This window comes from Carassius auratus, chromosome 1 (genome assembly GCF_003368295.1).
Source record: "Carassius auratus strain Wakin chromosome 1, ASM336829v1, whole genome shotgun sequence".
NCBI lineage: Eukaryota > Metazoa > Chordata > Actinopteri > Cypriniformes > Cyprinidae > Carassius > Carassius auratus.
Genome location: NC_039243.1, coordinates 6,586,349 through 6,607,854, shown reverse-complemented (window position 1 = coordinate 6,607,854; position 21,506 = coordinate 6,586,349). Strand labels below are relative to the sequence as shown.

Sequence of the window (21,506 nt, the reverse complement as noted above, 5' to 3'; positions counted from 1 at the left end):
TGGTAGCTAAAGACTCGACAGCAGCCAATGACTTTCATAGTATATAAAAAATTACTATGGAAATGAATGGCTACTGACAGCATTTCGGTTATCCCAGTATGTTGCCATGTGCATCAGTGAATGTTTGCAGTTTTGATCAGGTGACAACACAGTATTCAAAATTAAGAATCAAGAGTATTAAAAATAAGCAGTGATAAATAAACACAAAATGCATTATTTGTATAATCCCTCTTTTTAAATTATTAACATTTTCCAGATTGTTCAAGACTGACTGTCTCTTTTTCTCTTTGTATTAAATGCATTTTATTTACATCTAAAAACTTAAATACGAATCAAACTGAATCATTCTCAATTTCTCAATATATATATATATATATATATATATATATATATATATATATATATATATATATATATATATATATATATATATATATATATATAATGTATATTATAAAGCTTTCAAATTAAATATAAAGCTTTCAAATTAAACCAAAAACCTCTTATGAATCGAACCAAGTCTGACCAACCACTGCAAAATAATGCTGCCCTATGGTTTTCATGCAGTCTAGAACGAAAGGGGAAAGTAATTAGTTATGTATTTTATTAGCATATTGCACTCTTTCTTGTTTTCTAGGATGCCTGTATGTATAGTTGAAGATATAAGTTTACATTCACCTTGCATTCGTTTAGTACTTCCCTGAATAAGTTTTTCCACATAACAGACATTTACGTATGGACATCCACCAAGACATAATAACATTGTTCAATCTCTGTATTTAAACCCCGGATGCTTTATGGGGAAAACAATAACCCAGACCCACAGGTTAAGGTCAGAGGAGGCACACTAGGTGGCAGGACGTCGGTGCAGCCCGTCACACCGGAGATGCCTCAGTCCAAAACGGCCTGTATTCGTTCCAACGTGACGTCATTGCTTCCGCAACCCCCCACCCTCCCCCCACCTCCAGTGTCGGCGGCTCTCGCCCGCTGCTGACTACACAATCCAACATGGAGTAACGAGAGATGGGGCTCCTCTTCGAGACCAGCGCGCAGGAGACGCGAGGCGAGAAACCATCGATATAGCCACCAGGATGTTGCAGAACGCGAGGATTAACCAGATGCACTGCAAACCCTGACGGATAAAGTGCAGTGCGCGGAGAAAGAACGAGAATAAGGAACGCGGAGACGGATTTGAGGGAAACTCGTTGATGCACTGGACTTTAAAAAAAAGGCGAGGTGGAAAATAGAGACGACATGAAGCCAGAACGCTGCGCGCCCGCGGTGGGATATTATTTCTATTGTAGGTGAAACGTGGGGAAACATGACTGAGGAATCGCACCCAGACGAGTGAGTATTCAGTTTTTGAGAAAACGACGCATGTGGACACGAATGGAAAGCGTATCCCGTGTCCAAGAATGCGTTCCCGAGCTCAGTCAGATGCAGGGGACTCGTGCATGCGCCTCGGAGAGAGACTTTGGAGATGTTAATGCTAGGAAACAATGCAGTGTCAAAGGGATTTGAGTGCTGGGCCCCTGCTGCAGGGATCTGGTCTCAAAGCGAGAAGAGGGAGAGGAGGAGGTGGAGGAGGAGGAGGAGGGGGTGCGAGCGGAAACATTTTGTGGACGGATCCTTTACTTGAATACCTTATATCCCGTCGACTGTAAAGGCGAATTAGCGCTCCAAAAAAGCTACTAGGCGACTGCAAAGTTTCTAAACACACAACGCCTGAGCATGGAGCCAGTTCTTGGTCTCCTTCTTTGTGGTGGTCTGACATGCCATATCCGCCATTTCTTTTTCGTGAATCGCTCTCATTTGCATACTGTCCTTCATTCATAAAAACACAGAAGGGTGCGCGCGCACATCAGAGCGCCTCAGAGCTGTGCTGATGTTACAGCAGGCCCTATAGTGGCCTATATACAGGCCTATATGTGCTTTTAAGTGTTACATTTAATCTGACGGCTTCCTCTTTTTGCAAGAAACATTAATTACTATTTCACTGCGTTCTTCTGCCTAATATAAACACTGTATCTCACGGTAGTTTGACTCAAGCCGATCAAAGTCTCGTTAATAGCATTAGAGCCGAGTTAAAACGCCTTGTGAACTTAGTGAGCTCTTTATGGGCTTAAACTATTAACTTCTGTAACAAACACTCAACCTGTATTTACAAGCTGATGTTTATTTAGTCTGTCTTTTATGATTTTGACAAAACGATTATGTGAGTTTGTATCGTTAATACTAGTGTAATGAGAGTCTGAAGCAATATTAATTAGAGTAGACTTGTGTTTTCAACCTATATGACTTGTATTGATTTTACAGTGCATTGCTGTAAAATACTATACAGTATTATATACATTACAGTATTATAACCGGTGTAAATTAATGCAATTTGTTGTTGTTAGGCTACTCCTAGCAACAAAAATAGACATTTTATATTCTGACAGGCAAACAGTTCTAACATGTGTGTGTTTGAGTTATATATACATGAATACATACATATACATATATATATATACATACATACATACATATATATATATATATATATATATATATATATATATATATATATATATATATATATATATATATATATATTTATATATATACGTGCATACATGCATACATATTTAGCCGATGTGTAAAGCCATAATAACGCAGTACGACAATTTATCGTTTGTTTCTATGGTTTCCTTCTGATGAGAACTTGTCATCTAACTTCTTTTTTTTTTTTTTACTTGAGCATCGTCTTTGTAGGAATGACTTTTGAGCAAAAGTTACATATTTAATTTAAATTGCTTGAACTCCACTTATGTTTCCTTTACTTGAGATGTAACGCCGAAGCTGGTGGGGAATTTGTCTCATTTAGATTTATGGCACACTCACGCCCGTTTGAGTAAATACTTGTGTCAAACTGGGATGTAAAAGCCCATATAATAGCCCGAGGTTGTGAAATGTTGACTTTTATCGGCGGAGGGGAGGGCTGTGGCCTACTCCAAAATGGGGGGAGGTTTCTGAGAAGGCGCTCCTGGAAGGGAAACAATGGAGAGAGGATTAAACCCAGATCCGGCGGAAGTGAAGCGGTGAAGCGTTACCTCGCTGTCACGCCCCTCGATTGTTTGATTCTCAGTGACGTGCAGGTAATGAATGGATTACTCTGCACTATTCATTTCTCTGCAAGGAAATCCTTCTCTTTTACTTAATAATCATATCTCTCTTTTTTGTGTTGTCTAAACCGTTATGGCCCAGTTAGGCTATAAATGATTGAAGTTTCAAGTCTTGAAAGGTTGAAATATATATGGATACTTTAACTATTAAAATATCTGAATGGGATTGCTTGAGTTGCAAAGCAGTTGTAAACCAAATACTAGGTTTATATATATATATATATATATGAGCTAACTTTACTGACCCCAGAACTCAAGTATCCAAATACTCTTTTCATTCAATAGTTTTTAAAACATAGTTAAAAGAATAGTCCGCCCCAAAATGAAAATTCTGTCATCATTTGCTTACCATTAAGTAGGTTTGAGTTTCTGGTGAGTAAATTATGACAGATTTTCATGTTAGGGTGAACTGTCCTTTTAAGATTGTGAAATTTGTTGCTTGATTGCATTAAAAGTGTTTTTAACCAGTTTGGTGTTTTGCTATCTAACGCAATGACATTCATGCAGTGTTTAATTATGTCTTAATGGTCTAAAATACTTTTTGGGGGCAATGTATCAAAATGCCTTTATCACAAGACCTGGAGTGAAGGAAAATCATCAGGAAGTTTGTTTGAAAGTGTTTGCTTAAATGATGTTTTCAAATAGGCTAATGGATGTACTTGGAATTAGTGTTGTCCTCACTACTTGAGTCATGATGCATATCTGGTCTCTCTGTCACATAAGTTGTATTATTCAAAATCACCTGGATAATTCAGGTTTACTGCGACTGAATAATTAGAGATAAATGCCACCGTTTGGGATGGGCATTGTTAAAGGATTAAAAAATGAAAATCCTGTCATCATTTACTCGTCCTCATGTCTTCCTGTTAAGTAAATGATTGCGAGATATTAGTTTTGGTTGCGATGTTCCTTCAAAATGTTGAAGATTTCAGAGAAACTCTAGAATCCTGGTGTTTGTTGAACTGTTTTTTGAAGTGGAATGTGAGCGAGTTCCTCAAAAACGTGCTGAGCAAACCAGTGGCTCCCCATTGGTAATGACTGTAGCCTGAAGCTGTGTGTACATGCTCACGTGAACTGGCTGGCGTCCAGACCTCAGACCCGGATGTCCTCTCCAGCCTCTGGGTGCTTGGGAAGAGCCGATGGGGAGGGGAGGAATGTGATCTATATTGATCACACCAGCATGACCTATATGCAGAACCATTATGGGTCGATAATATCTGACATTGAGGTAAAGTCAGTCCAGATGAACCCCTCTACTGGTTCCAGCATAGTTCTGATGTATTTACAGTAAAGATAAGGACTGATTTCCCAGCCAGCCACTCGCTGGAAGTGTGAGGGTAGAGGAATGCAGAGCGTTTTAAAGAGTGGAAGAAGATCAGAATGAAACGGTTTTCCTTTGTATGCTGTTCAGCGTGCGGGAGACAATGGTTTCTATGGCAGCTGCAGATGTCATTGCATTGTGTACACTGTGAATTAGCCACTTTCACGTTTACATTTAATCATTTAGCACATTTAGTATAAAATGACATGCCAAAAAAATACAATAGTACAAGATTTATTCATAGCCTAATTATCAAAATTACGCTATAAGCAACCTGATGTCATGGCTAAGGTATACATAAAAAAGGAATATATATATATTTTGCATAAGCAATCATGTGTCAATGTATATTTTTGGAAATTCAAGTTACGTACTTTTATCTGTTTATAAAGACACAAACCAAAAGATGAGATTGTATGATAAGTCTGAAAGTAATTTGACAGATTCCAGCAAAACCTCAGATTGAGATCAAGAGGAAATGAACTCATGTTCTTGCTGCTGACATTTATTTCTCGACATACGATGTGCTGATTTTTAAGCACTAGTTCCTGTGTGAATGGCCTGTGATGTTCTCCATACCATGATGTTAATGCTCCTGTCTGATAGTCACGATGTTCAGTTCTGGAGACGGTTCCTCTAAAGAAATAATTCACGAAAATTAGCTGAAAATGTTCTCATCCTCAGGCCATCAGAGAGTAGATGAGTTTGTTTCTTTAATGGAACAGATTTGGAGAAATTTGTTACATCACTTGCATCCTCTGCAGTGAATGGGTGCCGTCAGATTGAGAGTCCAAACAGGATTCGTATTTTAGCTGGAGTCAGTGGTTTAAGTTTAAAGGTGGCTTTGTTTATTACAAACACACAGCTTAAGACCTTCATTTCTGGACTGGAGACTGGTTTGGATTATTGTGATGTTATCATTCTGTTTGAAAGTTGAAGCAGTAAATCAGCCGTTCTGATGTTGACTGGCCAATTCATTCCAGCATTAATACCAGGTAAAGATGAGCCTGTACTCAAGGCCTGTGAATCTGTGTTAAGTTCCCATGCTCTGCTGTACTACTCATTATGTAAATGATGTTCTGAGAAATCCTGATCCCAAACTTTGCATTTGTTAAACCTTCTGTCATATTTTGCACATGGTTGCACATAAACTAGGTTCAGCATTATCATATCTATGCATAAGGCAAATCTCATTAGCAAAACAAACACCATCCTCTTTAAGATTTTCATTGAAACCTCATTTGCAATGCAGAGCTATCGACTCTGCCATCTTCCAGAATGGATTATGACCTCATCATTTTGACTCAGGTCTGGGACCAATCAGGATGCTTGGTTTGACGCTGATATGTTAGCATAAGCTTTGACATCACTGAACTAACCTTTATGAAACAAAAATATATTGCAGTATATTGGAAAATATCATGTAATATATTAGCATATATTCTTATATATATTTATTTTTTTCCAATATATTGAAAGCGGCAATCATTTGTATATTTTGCAATATATTATATAATATATGTATCATCAATATATTATTAAATGTATTCAAAAATATAAATTATTAGAAAATAAAAAGGGAAAATAATATATTACAATATATCACAATATATTTTAAGAAATATATTGGTAAATATATTTTCCTTTCGTAAGGGAAGAAGGACAGAAGGCTTGTTTTGAGGATTGCAAAACCTCTTGCTGACACTAAAGTCCGCATATTTATATTTATAAAATATATGGCTGGGCTGTTTATCTAATTTATTACTATTATTTTTGTAAACGTGTTATTGTACGTATGCATGGTTTCAAATGCAATAACCCCAAGAAAAAAAATATTTGCAAAAATATTTTTATTCATGCTTTAAAAATTCAATTATATTATTATTTCAATATGTGCAAGGACATTTTTTTCATCTCTTGCTTAATGGTTACACCGCTTGTTATTTGTAGTCAATAAATCATAATTTTTATAGAAAATTAAATAAACAGGTCCCATTAGTTAACAGCAGTCATGTATTAGTGCTAATTAAGAACATATTAATGCCTTATTCTACATCCCTAATATTGCCCAATACCTAAACCTAACAGCTACCTTACTAACTGTTAATAAGCAGCAAATTAAGAATTGATTGAGAAAAATGTTGTAGTTAACAAGTGTTACCTATTGTAAAGTGTTACCAATTTTTCTTGTTAGTTCATGTTAACTAATATAGTTAACTTATGTTAACAAATGGAACCTACTGTATACAGTTTGAAAAATGCATTAAACCAACATAACTTTTTGAAAACTTGCCACATGCGTTTTAAACCAGACGTCGTCTTCTAATCATCTCTGACCGTCTTATTTGTCATCGCACCACATCAGAACATCCTTGTGTCTCTCCCTGCAGTGACAGTTACATAGTGCGAGTGAAAGCTGTGGTGATGACGAGGGATGAGTCTAGCGGGGGCTGGCTGGCTCAGGAGGGCGGTGGTCTCAGTCGAGTGGGTGTCTGTAAGGTGGTCCCAGACCTAGAGCTCCTGGGACGCAACGGCTTTCTCATCTTTGGAGAGCGAGTCCGAGACAAGCAGGTTAGAGAGCTGCCAGTGTGTGCCAGTCTCCATGGTATGCACCAAAGACCTGATTCTTCAACCCTTAACATTGTGTTTGTGTTGAGCAGGTGATCCTGCAGTGCTTTCTGAAGAAGGATCTGGTGTACACTAAAGCCACGCCCACTTTCCATCACTGGCGAGTGGACAACAGGAAGTGTGGCCTGTCTTTCCAGAGCCCCGCTGACGCCCGAGCGTTCGATCGCGGCGTGAGGAAGGCCATCGAGGACCTCACAGAGGGTGTGTGGATTCGTGAGGATCATGAGAAAGGTTTAATGTGTTACATGTTAACCATGACCATAACATGACTCTTGTTCGTTTTCTCCAGGCTCCACGACTTCATCCTCCACGCTGCAGAATGAAGCCGAACTGGGTGATGATGATGTTTTCACGGTGAGTCTCGGACTACAGTCTCTCAGTCCCTGGCTTTAAAGGATGATTTATTATTTATTTTCAATCAGAGGAGCCATAATTTCACTGTATTCATAATATGGTGTATTTTACCGAACATACTGAAATTCGGGCTCCTCTTTGTATCAACGATTCTTAGTAATAAACATCAAGATTTACTTGCGCAGATGGTTTTAATTTGATAAATGTTGTGTTTTTGTGCACATTTTTAAGGGATGAAATAAAATGTTGGAAGTGATTCATTAAGACAATTCAATGAATCGACAAAAGGTTTTAAAACACCCTTTTTTTACATCATTTTTTATCGCTAGATAAAAAAGATTTTTAAAATATATAATGAATATTCCACATATCACTAGAATGTTATTATAATCTTTTTTTCTATTCATTTATCTCAAAGAATATGAGATATTATTGAGATATACAGTATAATATGCTATTATTGGGTCAGTTGCAATTTTTTGTTAGTTGGTCAAGTGTGTGTGTGTGTGTGTGTGTGTGTGTGGGCTGTGCTCAGGAAGTGACCTTTGCTCCCTTTTGTCCTCCTATTGCTCCTAATACAACACAACAATGCCACGCCAAAGCCTTAAGATACAAGAGACCGTTTATAACGCGCATGCATTCAGAAACTCAGATGAATTGTAATTCTTTGGGTTTGACTTCAGTCTTTAGGTGTTCAGTGATCAGCGTTTGCCATGGTCTCTCAGGAGTGGTGTTCCTCTAATCGCTAACTTTAGAAGTTTATGACTCACAGCTATTCATACAAGCCCAGCCAGACACTGATTATTACTAATCAGAGTAGTCAGTCGCTCCTAAGTTTAGAGAGGGAGAGATGGGATGTGTGCGGTGGGGTTAGAATGGGCAGCAGCTGTTGGATGTCTAATTCCCTCTGAGGTAAAGTCTAAAGTGATAATTAGCACAGCCACAAATATATTTCCATCCAGACATTACACACACACACTCACAACCCTGGATGTACTTACAATGCATATAGATTTACACTCTGTCTCAAGACAGTATTCCTTTATCATCTAAATGCTACAGTAAAAAGCTGGTCAACTGTGTGTTAATTTAACATTTACGATGAAAAATATAATAAGAGTATTAATGTATTCTAATTAACTGTATTATTTATTTAATAGAAACATTAATTAAATTGTTATGTAAAATTAACAAGGCAATGCACTTTTATGGAAAAGTGTTCCGTAATAAATTAAGAAATAAATTATAACTTATTTATAAGAGAATAATTAACATTTAACAAGACCACACTTTTCTTTTTGTTTTCTTTCCTTTCCTTTGTTTTTTGGGGTAAATGTAATGTATAAATCACCTTATTATTTATGGTGAAATTTTATATTTAACAAAATGGCCCATGTATTTTTACTGTAAAATATTGTAAAAATTGTGTAAGTAAAATTAACATTTAAAGTAAAATAATAATAAAAATAAAAAAATAATATATATATATATATATATATATATATATATATATATATATATATATATATTTTAATTTATTATTATTTTACTGATAATAGTAAAAAAAATATATATATATATATATATATATATATATATATATATATTTTTTTTTTTTTTTTTTTTTTTTTTACTATTATCAGTAAAATAATAATAAATTAAAATATATATATATATATATATATATATATATATATATATATATATATAAGACAATAGATGTTCTGAAGTGTTATATATTGTTACATTTATATGTTTGTTTTTGTAAGACTTTATAATTTCCGGTTTAAAAACATAACATAATGTTCCCTGTAGTCCAAAAAGAGTATGTAAATTGTAATTTCTTCTTATATTCCTTTGTTGTGCATTTTGGGGTGTTTATGTTACTTTATGTTGTGTAGTTAATGTTTACTGCGTTTTTAAGTGTGTGTGTTTCACATGTGTCACCCTGATGCTGCAGCTGTCAGATTTGTGCTGTAAATTTAACAAATGTGTTTTACAGTGTAGTGTAGATTTCAGACTTTGGAGAAGAAAGGAGTCAGATGACTTAAGAGAGGCGAGCTGTGTTTGTAATCATCTCGAGCGCTTTCTCTCACACACACTCTTGAGTTATTGATGGCCGTGTGGCTCACTGTCAACTCTTAAAACAGATGCTCTCTCTCTCTCTCACACACACACACACACACTCCGCTGGCTCTCGTTCAGGCTCCAGGCTTCAGGAAGAGCCACAGGAAGGAGACAGTGTGGATTTCAGGGGTTGAAGGTCAGAGATAATAGTGCTGATGATAGTACTCAAGCACTTAATTTACACAAACCTCACGTACCCGTACACAGGGTCAAAGGTCAAGCAGAATGACCTGTGCTGTGTTGTTCTGGAACGTTTGAAATGCTTTTATATTGATCCATTTCTGTTTTTATACAAACACTTTGAAGTGATGATTTGATGCAATTCAATGTTCTATTTTTCAGCTGAATCCAAGTTATCATTAGTTTTATATCATGGTAACCTTATAAATCTCAACAGGGCTATTTTGCTGGAAATTCAGTGAAGAATACAACTGTGTTACCCTCGTTCAAGAGTGGGGAGTCATTTAGTTTGTGCCACCATGATCCTGCCAACATGCACTAATTGGGACACAATTTCTGTTCTCTATCTGTCCTTCAGAATGCCACAGACAGCTCTTCTAACTCTTCTCAGAAGAGAGAGACGTCCATGCAGACGCTCGCACCAATCAGCTTCTCCGAGCCCCACCATTGCATTCTGGGACATCTCTACGACCAACACAGACACTCTGACCGATTCTACCTGGAACAGGCGAGTTTGTATGAATAATATGTTTATGCAAAATTGACTAAAGTTATGTAATTGTAAAATGTATGCTTTGTCTTCTGTGTTTCTGGTCCTGTCTGACCTAGTTTTCCCCAGTCTGTTTAATTAGTTATTCTGTTCACCTGTTGATTATCTCATTAGAGCCCTTTGTTTGGTTCTTGCTTCTAAACCCTCAGTTCTCCTCAAGTCTAGGTCTGTTCTCATCTAAACTTGTTGGTTTTATGAGTTTCCTGTGGATTTATCTGTTAAAGACTGTTATTGTTAATTCTTCTTTGTCGTGCACTTCGCTAACAACAACCAACTGTAACAAAAGAATGGACCTAAACAGTTTCTAGCTGCATTTTTCTTTCTTTTTGTTTTGTTCTCTCTACCCAATATATACCCAATTCTTCTGAGTCTCCGCTGGTTCTGCCCAGCTCATATTCTCCTGAGTTTCTACCCAGCCTCTCGCTCCTAAAACCAGCCAGTTCCTCGGTACTGCCTCCACTGGTTCCTGTCAGCTCCTCAGCTCATCCTCAGTCAGCGCTATCTGTGCTCTCTGATTTGCCTCGGGGCTTCCAGGCTCCCGCTCCACCTAGGAGTGGGGATTCTCTGTCCTATCAGCTCTGCTTAGGCTCCTTGCTCCTTCATCTCCACCATGGCCCGTCATCCCACTGGCTCCACCAGGCTCCCACTTCTTTCTGGCTCCAACTTTGTCAGTCGTCGACCTTCCTCCGCTATGGAGGACTCTTCTGGTTTATCCTCATCCCTCTGGATCCACCTTGATCCTCATTTACTAAAGCTCCACTGCGGCCTTCCTCGCATGAGCCTTCTGCTTCACCTTTGGCCCTCCGGACCTCAGGTGTCGCCCTGCCTCTCCGTCTGTTCTGCTCCACCTGGGTCTCCATCGCTCATCCTCAGGGTGTCGTCTGCTAAGTTTCCACCATGGCTCCTCCCTCCCTTGACTCCACCCTGGTTGGGCCCTGGACCAACATCTGGCTCCTCCCACCTTCTTATTCCCTATGGACTTTGGTTTTGTTTTGCCACTCTCCTGCTCCTTGCCCCCCTTCGAACCCCTACCCTCCCTCCTCAGATGGATTAGTTACAGCGCAAGGATGTGCCTTCTGGGAGGGGGAGCTACTGTAACATGTATGCTTTCTTTTCTGTGTATTTCTAGTTTTCCCCAGTCTGTTTAATTAGTTATTCTGTTCACCTGTTCATTATCTCATTAGTTCCCTGTGTTTGGTTCTTACTTGTAAACCCTCAGTTCTCCTTTAGTCTTGCTCCGTTCCCATCTTTACCTGTTTCATGTGGTTTATCTATTAAAGATTGATATTGTTGATTCTTCATTGTGCGCTTCACTAACAACAACCAACCAACCATGACAGCCACCATGATGGGCAATATATAGTTTCCATTTTGGTAAAGCTTTCATTATGATATAGATTGATAGATATAGATATTTTTAAACATATTTTTTTTAATAATATATATATTTTTAAATATTTAGTGTAGCAGTCGTAGTGCTATGTTAAACAACAACATTAGTAATTATAGTTATTGTTGGTGATGTTATTATTGTTATCAAGTGTAAAAAGTTGGCTAAAAATTCACTTTCAACCAGTAGCATTTTTTTCAGTTCACTGAATAAAGCTTAAATATTTTTAAAATAGTTAGTTTTTTTTTTAATCAACTTTTTTAAATGTATAAATAAAATACTTTAAGAAATTGGATTATAGATATACATATTAATTTAAAACATAAATTATGTGTGTTTGTGTAATTAATATTTTGAAATTCAGTATAATAAATTGAATTAATAATATCTGTAATGTTATTACACTGTGTTATATTAAAATTATGTAATATTCAGTCAAAATCAATGTTCATGCACAGGGGTTGTTCTTGCAAACTGGATTTGCACCATTGTTTCCACCATTGTTTAGTGTGATTTTTAGACCTCTTTATGTGAAATGTTGATTGTTTATCATAAAATATTGATCTGCTAGCATTCCCGTCTTTTATACCTGTGTATTCAGATATTTCTATCGGGATGTCTATGGATCTTGTGTTTACCAGTCTTTCTGCTGTACAGACGGTGCCCATGTTCCCGTGTCCCCGTCATGTAAGGTTTCACGAGGAGGAGGACGAGGAGATCGTCCGGATTAACCCACGCGAGCGCTCTTGGTTAACGGGCTACGAGGACTATCGGCACGCCACCACAGCGACGCGAGCCAAACCTCTGCGCACGGACGCCACGGACGCTTACGTTCACCTCGCTAAGAGCGAACCTCCCAAACACGACTACACTTATTCGTACCCACTCAGCGGGGACGGACACACGCCACGCAACGGCAAGACGGGCATCGGCGGCGGTGTGGTCACAGGTCAGCCGCGGGTGCTTAATGCTAAATGGCTGCCACGACGCGTGGAGGACAGCAGAGAGCGCTTACGGTGTGTGTACTGTCAAAACATGTTCAGTCCGGCCGAAAACAGACGCGGGCGCTGCCAGGAAGCTCCAGACCCCGTGCAGACGTGCATTCACCGGGTGAGCTTCATGTGGTGCGCGGACAGCCTGCTATATCATTGCATGTCGGACCCCGAGGGTGACTATTCGGACCCGTGCTCCTGCGACGCCAGCGAAGAGCGCTTCTGCCTGCGCTGGCTAGCTCTCCTGGGACTGTCGCTGCTCGCGCCCTGCATGTGCTGCTACGCCCCGCTGCGAGCGTGCTACCACTGCGGCGTCGCGTGCCACTGCTGCGGCGGGAAGCACAAGGCCTCGGGGTGAGCGGAGAAAAACACGAGCACACCTGCCGCTGGGAAGAACGAACTTATGGCTGCATCTGTGTTTCTCATCGTTGTTGTTTTTTTCTCCTTCCCTCCTGAATTTCAGAGGGTTGCTCCATATTTTTGTTTAATTTTCTCAATTCAATTGTACTGGACCGCTGTCCTGGTTTGTATTTTTCTTTGTTTTTAAAAGAGTAACCCTCAGCTTCCATTTAAAAGACTACACGATAAATATCCATTTATATATGAAAAGGTATATATAAATATATGTAGATATAAATATATAAATCCAGGTACTTTATATTTTTATGCTCATGTGCTTTGAAGGTTTGAGTTGTAATCTTCCTTCCGTCTCGTCTGTGTTTCAATGTTTGTTTGATTTGATTTTCCTCCCCCCGTCAGCCTTTCGTTAAGTCTCTCCAGTCAGAGGCGTCTCTTCTACTGTGATCCACTCCGTCTAGATAAGACAAACCCAGAGGAATCCAAAATAGCTGACCTGTAGGAAGGTGTGTGTGTGTCTGTGTCTGTGTCTGTGTCTGTGTGTGTGTGTGTCTGTGTGTGTGTGTGTTGGGTCAGAACGGGTGTTGGAAATGTTATTTTGCCAAATTGCCAATATTTAGTCACTGTGTGGAAAATTGCAAACACATTGGTGCCCAAATATAAAGTAGGTGTGTGGGTGAATCTCATGTGACGGTCATATTTTACCCCAAAATCTAAAGAAAATGGGCCTTATTTTGCCTATTTTAGGACTTTAGCGTTGTGGCATTATTTCAGTTTCATTACAGTGTAAAAATGTCAAAATCAGATGCTACTTGTAAATTTCACAAATTCAATTAAAGTGAAATTTTTAAGTTGTAAGACTAAAATAATATTTTCTTTGTACTTTCTCCAATAAACTTTTTGTATAACTTTGAAAAATAATTTACAGTGCAAAAAATCATTAAAATATTACTGAAACAGTATTTTTTTAAAAATATCCCAGTAGAGTAAGTTGTTGCATTGCTTGATTATCGTGAAAAAATGTCACAGTGCAAACTGTTCCCAGTTTCTCATTTTGGGGTGCGATATGAGCTGAACATGTTCTTAAAAGGTGATGTATGTGCCTGTTCTCTGTGTTTTGAAAACCAGCCTCAAAATCGATGTACCCCTCCTACGGGACGAAAAACAAGATGTCTTTTTTCTCCGCCTTTGTCTTAAGCACAACACAAACTAGTAAAACTAACAAACAAGAAAAAAAACAACCATCTGAACACTGTGCAAAGTTGTTTGTTATGTACTCAAAATATAACTCCAATCGCTGGCCAATCAGCATCATCCTTCAAAACAACATCCAGCCAATCAGTGGACTGTGACAGCGTTGTCATTACGACTGTGATCCAGATGTTTTCTGTCCTATTTGTCTGTCTCTCTGGTGTCTGTCCTTCTTCTCCCCATCTCCCCGTGAAAAGCTTTTGCAGTAGTACTATCTGACGCGTGACTAAAGAGGAGCATTTTATTTTTTTACTGGTGTCCAGGAGAGCGACTTCTCTGTCTGTCTGATGCTCCTGAACAATCTGAGATTAAAAGAAAGTGCCTGAGTCAGCCAGTGCGTCTCTCACCCCTTCTGTCCACCCTGAAATGTTACGGTCACACTCTCGCGACTCTCGTCTTTTACTCACATCTGGAACATTTCTGTGACAAAGAGTGAAACCTGATCACAAGCAGGTGTGACACGAGTCAAGATCATTTGTTGTTGAGTGCAACAGTAGGCTTTCAGAAGTAAAAACTGGGTTGTTTTTCTCATTAGAGATACTAATATTTAGTAACATCATAAAATGTTTTGCAAGCTCAGAAACTGTTAAATGTTGGTATGTAATGTCACAAATCTCAAATGTATTTAAAAATTGTTCCCAACACTCATTTATTTATATATTTGTATATATTTGAATATTTTGTAACAAATATATCAATAAAAATATATTGAATATACTTTTTTGTATATATAAAATGACATTTTCACCTTTTTATAAAATCATATTTTTCATATCTCTATGTATATGTATTCACACATGCATATATGCACATCAGTGATTTTGAGCAAAAGGATACCATAGCTATTATTATTTTGAATTTTGTTTTTATATTTTTTATTTTAGTTAAGCTTTTGTCTTTTTTGTACACGTGTCTATCTAGTTTTTATTGTTTTTTATTTCAGTTTTAATTATTTTAGTACATTAGAACACCACATTAAAATGAGTACACTAATTACACATTTAATTTAGTACACTAAATTAAAATGACAAATGTTGCCTCAGCAACCAGCTGAAGTTTTTAATTTTTTATTTTAGCAAAAATGTATTTTATTTCAGGTAACATTTTCATTATTTGGAAATAAACTTTAACTGATAAAATGACATATAATTAAAAAAATAATAATAATGTTAATAATAAAATTAACATTAATGTACACACAGCACCCCATATTGACTGAAAAACACAGAATTGTTGACATTTTTGCAGATTTATTAAAAAAGAAAAACTGAAATATCACATGGTCCTAAGTATTCAGACCCTTTGCTGTGACACTCCTTCATTTGAGTCCAGCTGTGTTTGATTATACTGATTGGACTTGATTAGGAAAGCCACACACCTGTCTATATAAGACGCATGAATCATGAGGTCAAAGGAACTGACTGAAGAGCTCAGAGGCAGAAATGTGGCAAGGCACAGATCTGGCCAAGGTTACAAAACAATTTCCGCTGCACTTAAGGTGCTGAGACCAAGATAGAACTTTTTGGCCTTAATTCTAAGCGTATGTGTGGAGAAAACCAGGCACTGCTCATCACCTGTCCAAAACAGTCCCAACAGTGAAGCATCATACTGTAGTGGTGTTTTTCAGCTGCAGGGACAGGACGACTTGTTGCCATCAAAGGAAAGGTGAATGTGGCCAAGTACAGGGATGTCCTGGACGAAATCCTTCTCCAGAGTGCTCAGGAACTCAGACTGGGCTGAAGGTTCACCTTCCAACAAAACAATGACCCTAAGCCCAGACAGAGCCCTGACTTAAACCCAATTCAGCATCTCTGGAGAGACCTGAAAATGGCTGTCCACCAACGTTTACCATCCAACCTGACAGAACTGGAGAGGATCTGCAAGTAGGAATGGCAGAGGATCCCCAAATCCAGGTGTGAAAAACTTGCTGCATCTTTCCCTAAAAGACTCATGGCTGTATTAGATCAAAAGGTGCTTCTACTAAATACTGAGGAAAGGGTCTGAATATTTAGGACCATGTTATATTTCAGTTTTCCTTTTTTAATAACGGTGCAAAAATGTCATCAATTCTGTTTTTCTGTCATTATGGGGTGCTGTGTGTACATTGAGGAAAAAAATGAACTTAAATTATTTTAGCAAATGGCTGCAATATAACAAAGAGTGGAAAATTTAAGGGGGTCTGAATACTTTCTGTACCGTGTGTGTGTGTGGTTCTAGTAAACCAAAATAACCCCGATGCACATCCACATATTTGTATTATAAATCTGATTTAAACTTAACATTTTATTATTGGGAATGACTTATACAGTAGTTTGTTCCCTCATAATGTTCAGTGCATTTGTCTTTTTTTTCCTACAATTCTGCATTAAATCAAAAAGTTTTAATGTCATGTTTGTTTGCTATTTTAAAACTATACTTTTTTGCATTGATTTGCAAAAATACTTCCACAACCAAGGCTGTGTGCACATCTTCACCATTGCCACAAAGTTATATATCAGCAACTGTTTGGATTGGCAGTATTTTGTGTTGCACACTTTCGTCGAGGACAGCTTGTGTCATGTCCGTTTTAGGTGGAAATAAAAGCCAAGAGACTAGAACGCACTGATAGACAAATGGTAGTAAGTCACGCAGATGTTTGGCCATTCAATATTATGGAAAAGCGTGTGTGGCCACTGTCCAATGAGAAACCGTGCATGAACTGGATGTGGCGGTGTGTGTGTGTGTGTGTGTGCGCAGCAAGCCGGGCACGTGCTGGCATGACTGCACATCCCATAACCCAGCACTATTACTCTGCATGATCTTACAGAATGGGCAACCATTGTAATGCAAAGTCGGAAAACCTCTTAATCATGAGCTCCCGAATGAGTGAATCACAGCTTGAGTGGGACAGATTGGGAGGGGGTCCCAAAGGCCTTGTCCAGCTTTGGAACTGTAACTACAAATAGCATCGAATTCCTACATGTGCAGACATTTAGACCACGCTGGACTCAACAGGAGTCCTTCTTTGTCCTCTTCCCGCGGTTACAGCACACTAATGCATATACCACAGCAGGGATGACCAAAACTCCTTACAGCATGACGAAACCAGACCCATCCTCTTCTAATCTGGGTTTTGTCATTTCATCTGCTGACAGATTTGTTGGTTATAATGGGAGCATGCTAGTTTCCTCTCGTTATAGAAGTGTACTAGTTTCGTCATTTCTCCGGCTGACAGTCTTGGATAATGAGAGAATATATGTATTTTTTTTCTGATTTAATGATGCAATGTAAAAAAAAAAAGTGAAAATGCTACAGTACAAACCTGTTAAATGGTTATCGGTAATTTCCTGTAAAATGTACTAGAAAAAAACGAAAATTGACATTCCCAAAATTCTCTGCGTTGCATTTTAAATTTTGTTTGAAATTGATTTTCTCTTTGAAAAGAACCGTTTCTTTTTTTATTTTTTTTATTTTTTATGTTTACTAGGGTTGTATGTTTCATATAATGTTGTTAAATGAATGTTTATTGCATATTTCAGTTTAATGAGTCTCACCATGATGGTGTTGCACCTTATATATATCTTATAGTCTAAAAACTGCTTGTGATGGGCTTTGTTTCATCATGTGACTTTCTTCTCACCACCTGCTTTTGGTGGTTACCAGTGTATTACAAGGGTACAAAATGGATTTCAGTACTTCAGTAATTGGTATATTAATATTATATCAGTTAAATTACGGTATTAAACTGTTAATGTAAGGTAAAACCGTGTTACCGTATTTTTTACGGTATAATTCTGGCAACCATATGTCAGATAATTTTTTACAGTGTATTTTTAGGTTTGTCTTTTGATATGTCATTTTAAATCTGTATCTGCATTTTAGTTTTTTGTTTGGTCAGCTTTGTTTAAAATGTCAGCATACTAGTTATATAGTAGCTATTTTTGTCTACTTTTTTCATTTCATCCATCAACAGCTTTGTTGATTTTAACAAGAGTTTAGTTTTATTCATATTTTCCATATTTAGTTTTGTACTTTTATTAGTTTTTTTTTTGTGTATGTATATAATATTATTTTTTTTCTATTTAGCTTTAATTTATTTGTTTAATTTTTTGTAATTTTACTGTCCTTTAACCAAAACTTACTTTATTTCAGTTGGTTCAAGCAACATTTTTTTTATATTTCTATTTCTTTAGTTATTAATTTCCCAGTTTAATTGGACTAATTTTACCTTAACCCAAACTTATTTTATTTCAGTTGGTTAAGGCAACATTTTTTTTTTATTTTTTTATTTATTTATTTATTTTATTAAATTTCAAATTAGAGTTAAAAATGCTTGTTCTGTACTCAAGTGCATTGGTTTGCCTTATAACGATTAATAACGGTTCTTTCTATTGTAATCAGTTCGTTTACTGTTAATTAACATTTTAATATTTCATACTTATTAGTTTAAGTTGACACTGGTTCTTAAGCAAGCATACCAGCTTTGTCACTTCATCTGCTGACATTTTTGTCAATTATAATGGTCCATTGGAATATATTTTGTTTGCTGATAATAAGGATGTACTAGTTTTGCCATTATATTCATTTTACCACTGACATCTTTGTTACTAGTTTTGTCGTTTCGTCTGCTTTGTTGATTTATAATGGCAGTGTACTATCTTATGTTTTCGCTTTGTTTCGTCCACTGACATCGTTGTTGATTTTAACAGAGCTAGTTTTGCTATTCGAGTTTGGTCATTTCAGTCAAGCTTCATTGATAGTAGATGTGTAACGTCGGAGTGAAGAACAGGGTGTTAATCGTTTGCCGCTCAGCAGGCACATTCAATCTTAAAACATGCTCATTTGTATGCATTACTGTCAGATTGGCCCATCTTTCTGATTGTGTGCAGCTGAACCCCGTCACCCCAAGCTTACTCCCAGGCTGCAGGAGGCGCCATGATGACGCTCCCTCGTCTCATTCAGGACCCTTGTCGAGTGTTTGTGCAACGCGGCTTCCTCCCAGTTGGGAACATACCAGGATGTTATTGTGCGTGACACAGTTTGAAGTGTGTTTGTGAGAAAGATGAAGGTCACCAAAGATTAAATGGACATCAGTATCAACACTGTAGCTTTACACAAAAGAACAAGGAAGAGGGAGGAAACCGAGATGTTCAGAGAGCGGAGGGGAGTGAAGGAGCCGTCTGTGTCTCCAGAGGAGTCTTCCCACACTGAGCAGGGACCTCGGAAGGAGCTGTGTGTGTGTGTGTGTGTGTGTGTGTGTGTGTGTGTGTGTGCAGCAGGAAAAGAGAAGGCCGGCCAGCATTGTCTCTTTCCCCGTGTACACCCTTGTTTATTTACTTTCGGCAGTAGTTATCTGGCAACCTGTCTGCAGGGCCGGAGAGGTCATGGTAATGAATTTACTGCATTAGTCCGAGGTCAGCTGAAGCCTTCTGGACCACGCACGTCTCTGTGGAGCGATCCAGTGCTTTGAATCCAGTTAAAATACACTTTAAGATTCCAGGTCCGGAGGGAGCTTTTGGTAGCGCCTGGATCTTTGAGACTAAAGTATTGAGAGAGACACAGTAAAAATTGGCTCCGTTGGGAGCAGTTTCTTATGAGCAGACAGCATGATGGGAAATGGATCCGGATCTGGGACGGGAAGGAAGCAGATGGACGCATTGCATGCTACCTTTACACCCTTAACACTCTGGGCTTGGGTCAGTCATTTTAGGCGGGGGGGGGATTATGTTTAGATTTTTTTTTTTTTTTTACTTCTTTGGAATAGAGTGTATTAGCTCATGTCCCCTTTTTCAGAGGTGCTGATTCTGGAAGTATTTATTCAGTTAATTTTTCCCAAAAGGTCTTTGTTAAAATGCTATAACCCTTGAATCAACCCAACCGGCTAACAGGTGAAACACAACTGTACAACATTTGAGTTGAAGCAAGAAGGTTTTTGAAAATCAGACAAAGATACAACACTGGGCTATAATGAGGGAAAGAACTATAATCCCATGAAGAACTGTGAATATATATGATGATATAATAGAATTGAAATCGATGGAGAAATATAAGACTATCCATTTCAAGTCATGTATTGCATATATATATATATATATGTATATATAGCAATAATTATGTCTCTAGACGACTAAAAACAAACAAATATTCATCAGACATTTTAATTAATTAATTGTCTTTCACTGTGAGGTTGAGTTTACAATCTGAGGAGCATGAATTATCTTCAGAATGATGTGTGTGTGTGTGTGTGTGTGTGAAGAACAACACCTAGTCAGTCTCTTATTTACATTGTGTCAATGCTTTGCTCATTATAATGAGTGGATTTGCCAGCATGTTGAACTACTGGACAAAAACCAGCGGGAACAAAAAACTAAACAAATGTTTGACGTCAGTTACTCCTACTCGAATACTATATGCAACATAAAACATGCTTTGGGAAGTCATAATTCAGAGATAAAAAGTATTGATTACGACAAAGCCTAAAATTATGATACGCTCATTATGAGATAAAACTCTAATATATTATAATAAATCATATTGTTGCCATAATTTTGAGAAAATTCATGATTATGATCAACTTTTTTTCATAATTGCTACTTTTTGTCTCTTTTTTGTGTTAAAGGTTAGTTGATAAATGGATCAAATCAAGTCCCAATGCTCCACTTCACATAAAAACGGATCACATTTTGAAAGCAAAGTGAGTTTACAGAGGCTTTCATTCGGACTTTTTTTGGCCCCACTTTATATTAGGTGGCCTTAACTACTATGCAGTTACATAAAAAATAAGTACAATGTACTTATTGTGTTAATATTGTATTGTAGAACACTTTTGCTGCTATTGAGGTGGGATAGGGGTAAGGTTAGGGAGAGGGTTGGAGGTATGGGTAAGTTTAAGGGTGGGTTAAGGTGTAATTATGAATGTAATTACAGAAATTAAATACAGATGTAATTACGTCATTTTTTTATAATATAAGTACAATGTAAAAACATGTATGTACAGAATAAGTACATTGTACTAAATTACTAATTAAAATGTAAGTACATAGTAGTTAAGGCCACTTAATATAAAGTGGGTCCCTTTTTTTTTAAATTGTGGATGTGGGAGAGTGCTTCAATATAGCCTTGTGCTCCATACTCCATCCCAGCATGCCCTAATGCTGACTGTCTTAGCAAATAACTGCCAGAAAGGAGCATTTCCACCAGATTCCTGCTCTCA

At 37.6% G+C, this 21,506-nt stretch overlaps 1 protein-coding gene across 1 annotated transcript; it reads left to right on the top strand.

Annotated features, from left to right (window-relative positions):
* The first annotated feature begins 963 nt into the window (after nt 1-963).
* LOC113048492 (sprouty-related, EVH1 domain-containing protein 2-like) lies at nt 964-14,936 on the top strand. Its single transcript, XM_026210381.1, has 6 exons — nt 964-1,347; nt 6,876-7,056; nt 7,146-7,314; nt 7,403-7,467; nt 10,133-10,282; nt 12,372-14,936. Exons 1-6 carry the CDS (start codon nt 1,322-1,324, stop codon nt 13,062-13,064), a joined length of 1,284 nt encoding a protein of 427 aa, XP_026066166.1. The 5' UTR covers nt 964-1,321; the 3' UTR covers nt 13,065-14,936.
* The last annotated feature ends 6,570 nt before the right edge of the window (nt 14,937-21,506 follow it).

Coding starts and splice junctions, on each gene's coding strand:
- LOC113048492 (XM_026210381.1), top strand. CDS start 1,322: ATGACTGAGGAATCGCACCCAGACGA. Junction 7,315..7,402: donor CATCGAGGACCTCACAGAGG/GTGTGTGGATTC, acceptor CGTTTTCTCCAG/GCTCCACGACTTCATCCTCC. Junction 10,283..12,371: donor ACCGATTCTACCTGGAACAG/GCGAGTTTGTAT, acceptor TCTGCTGTACAG/ACGGTGCCCATGTTCCCGTG.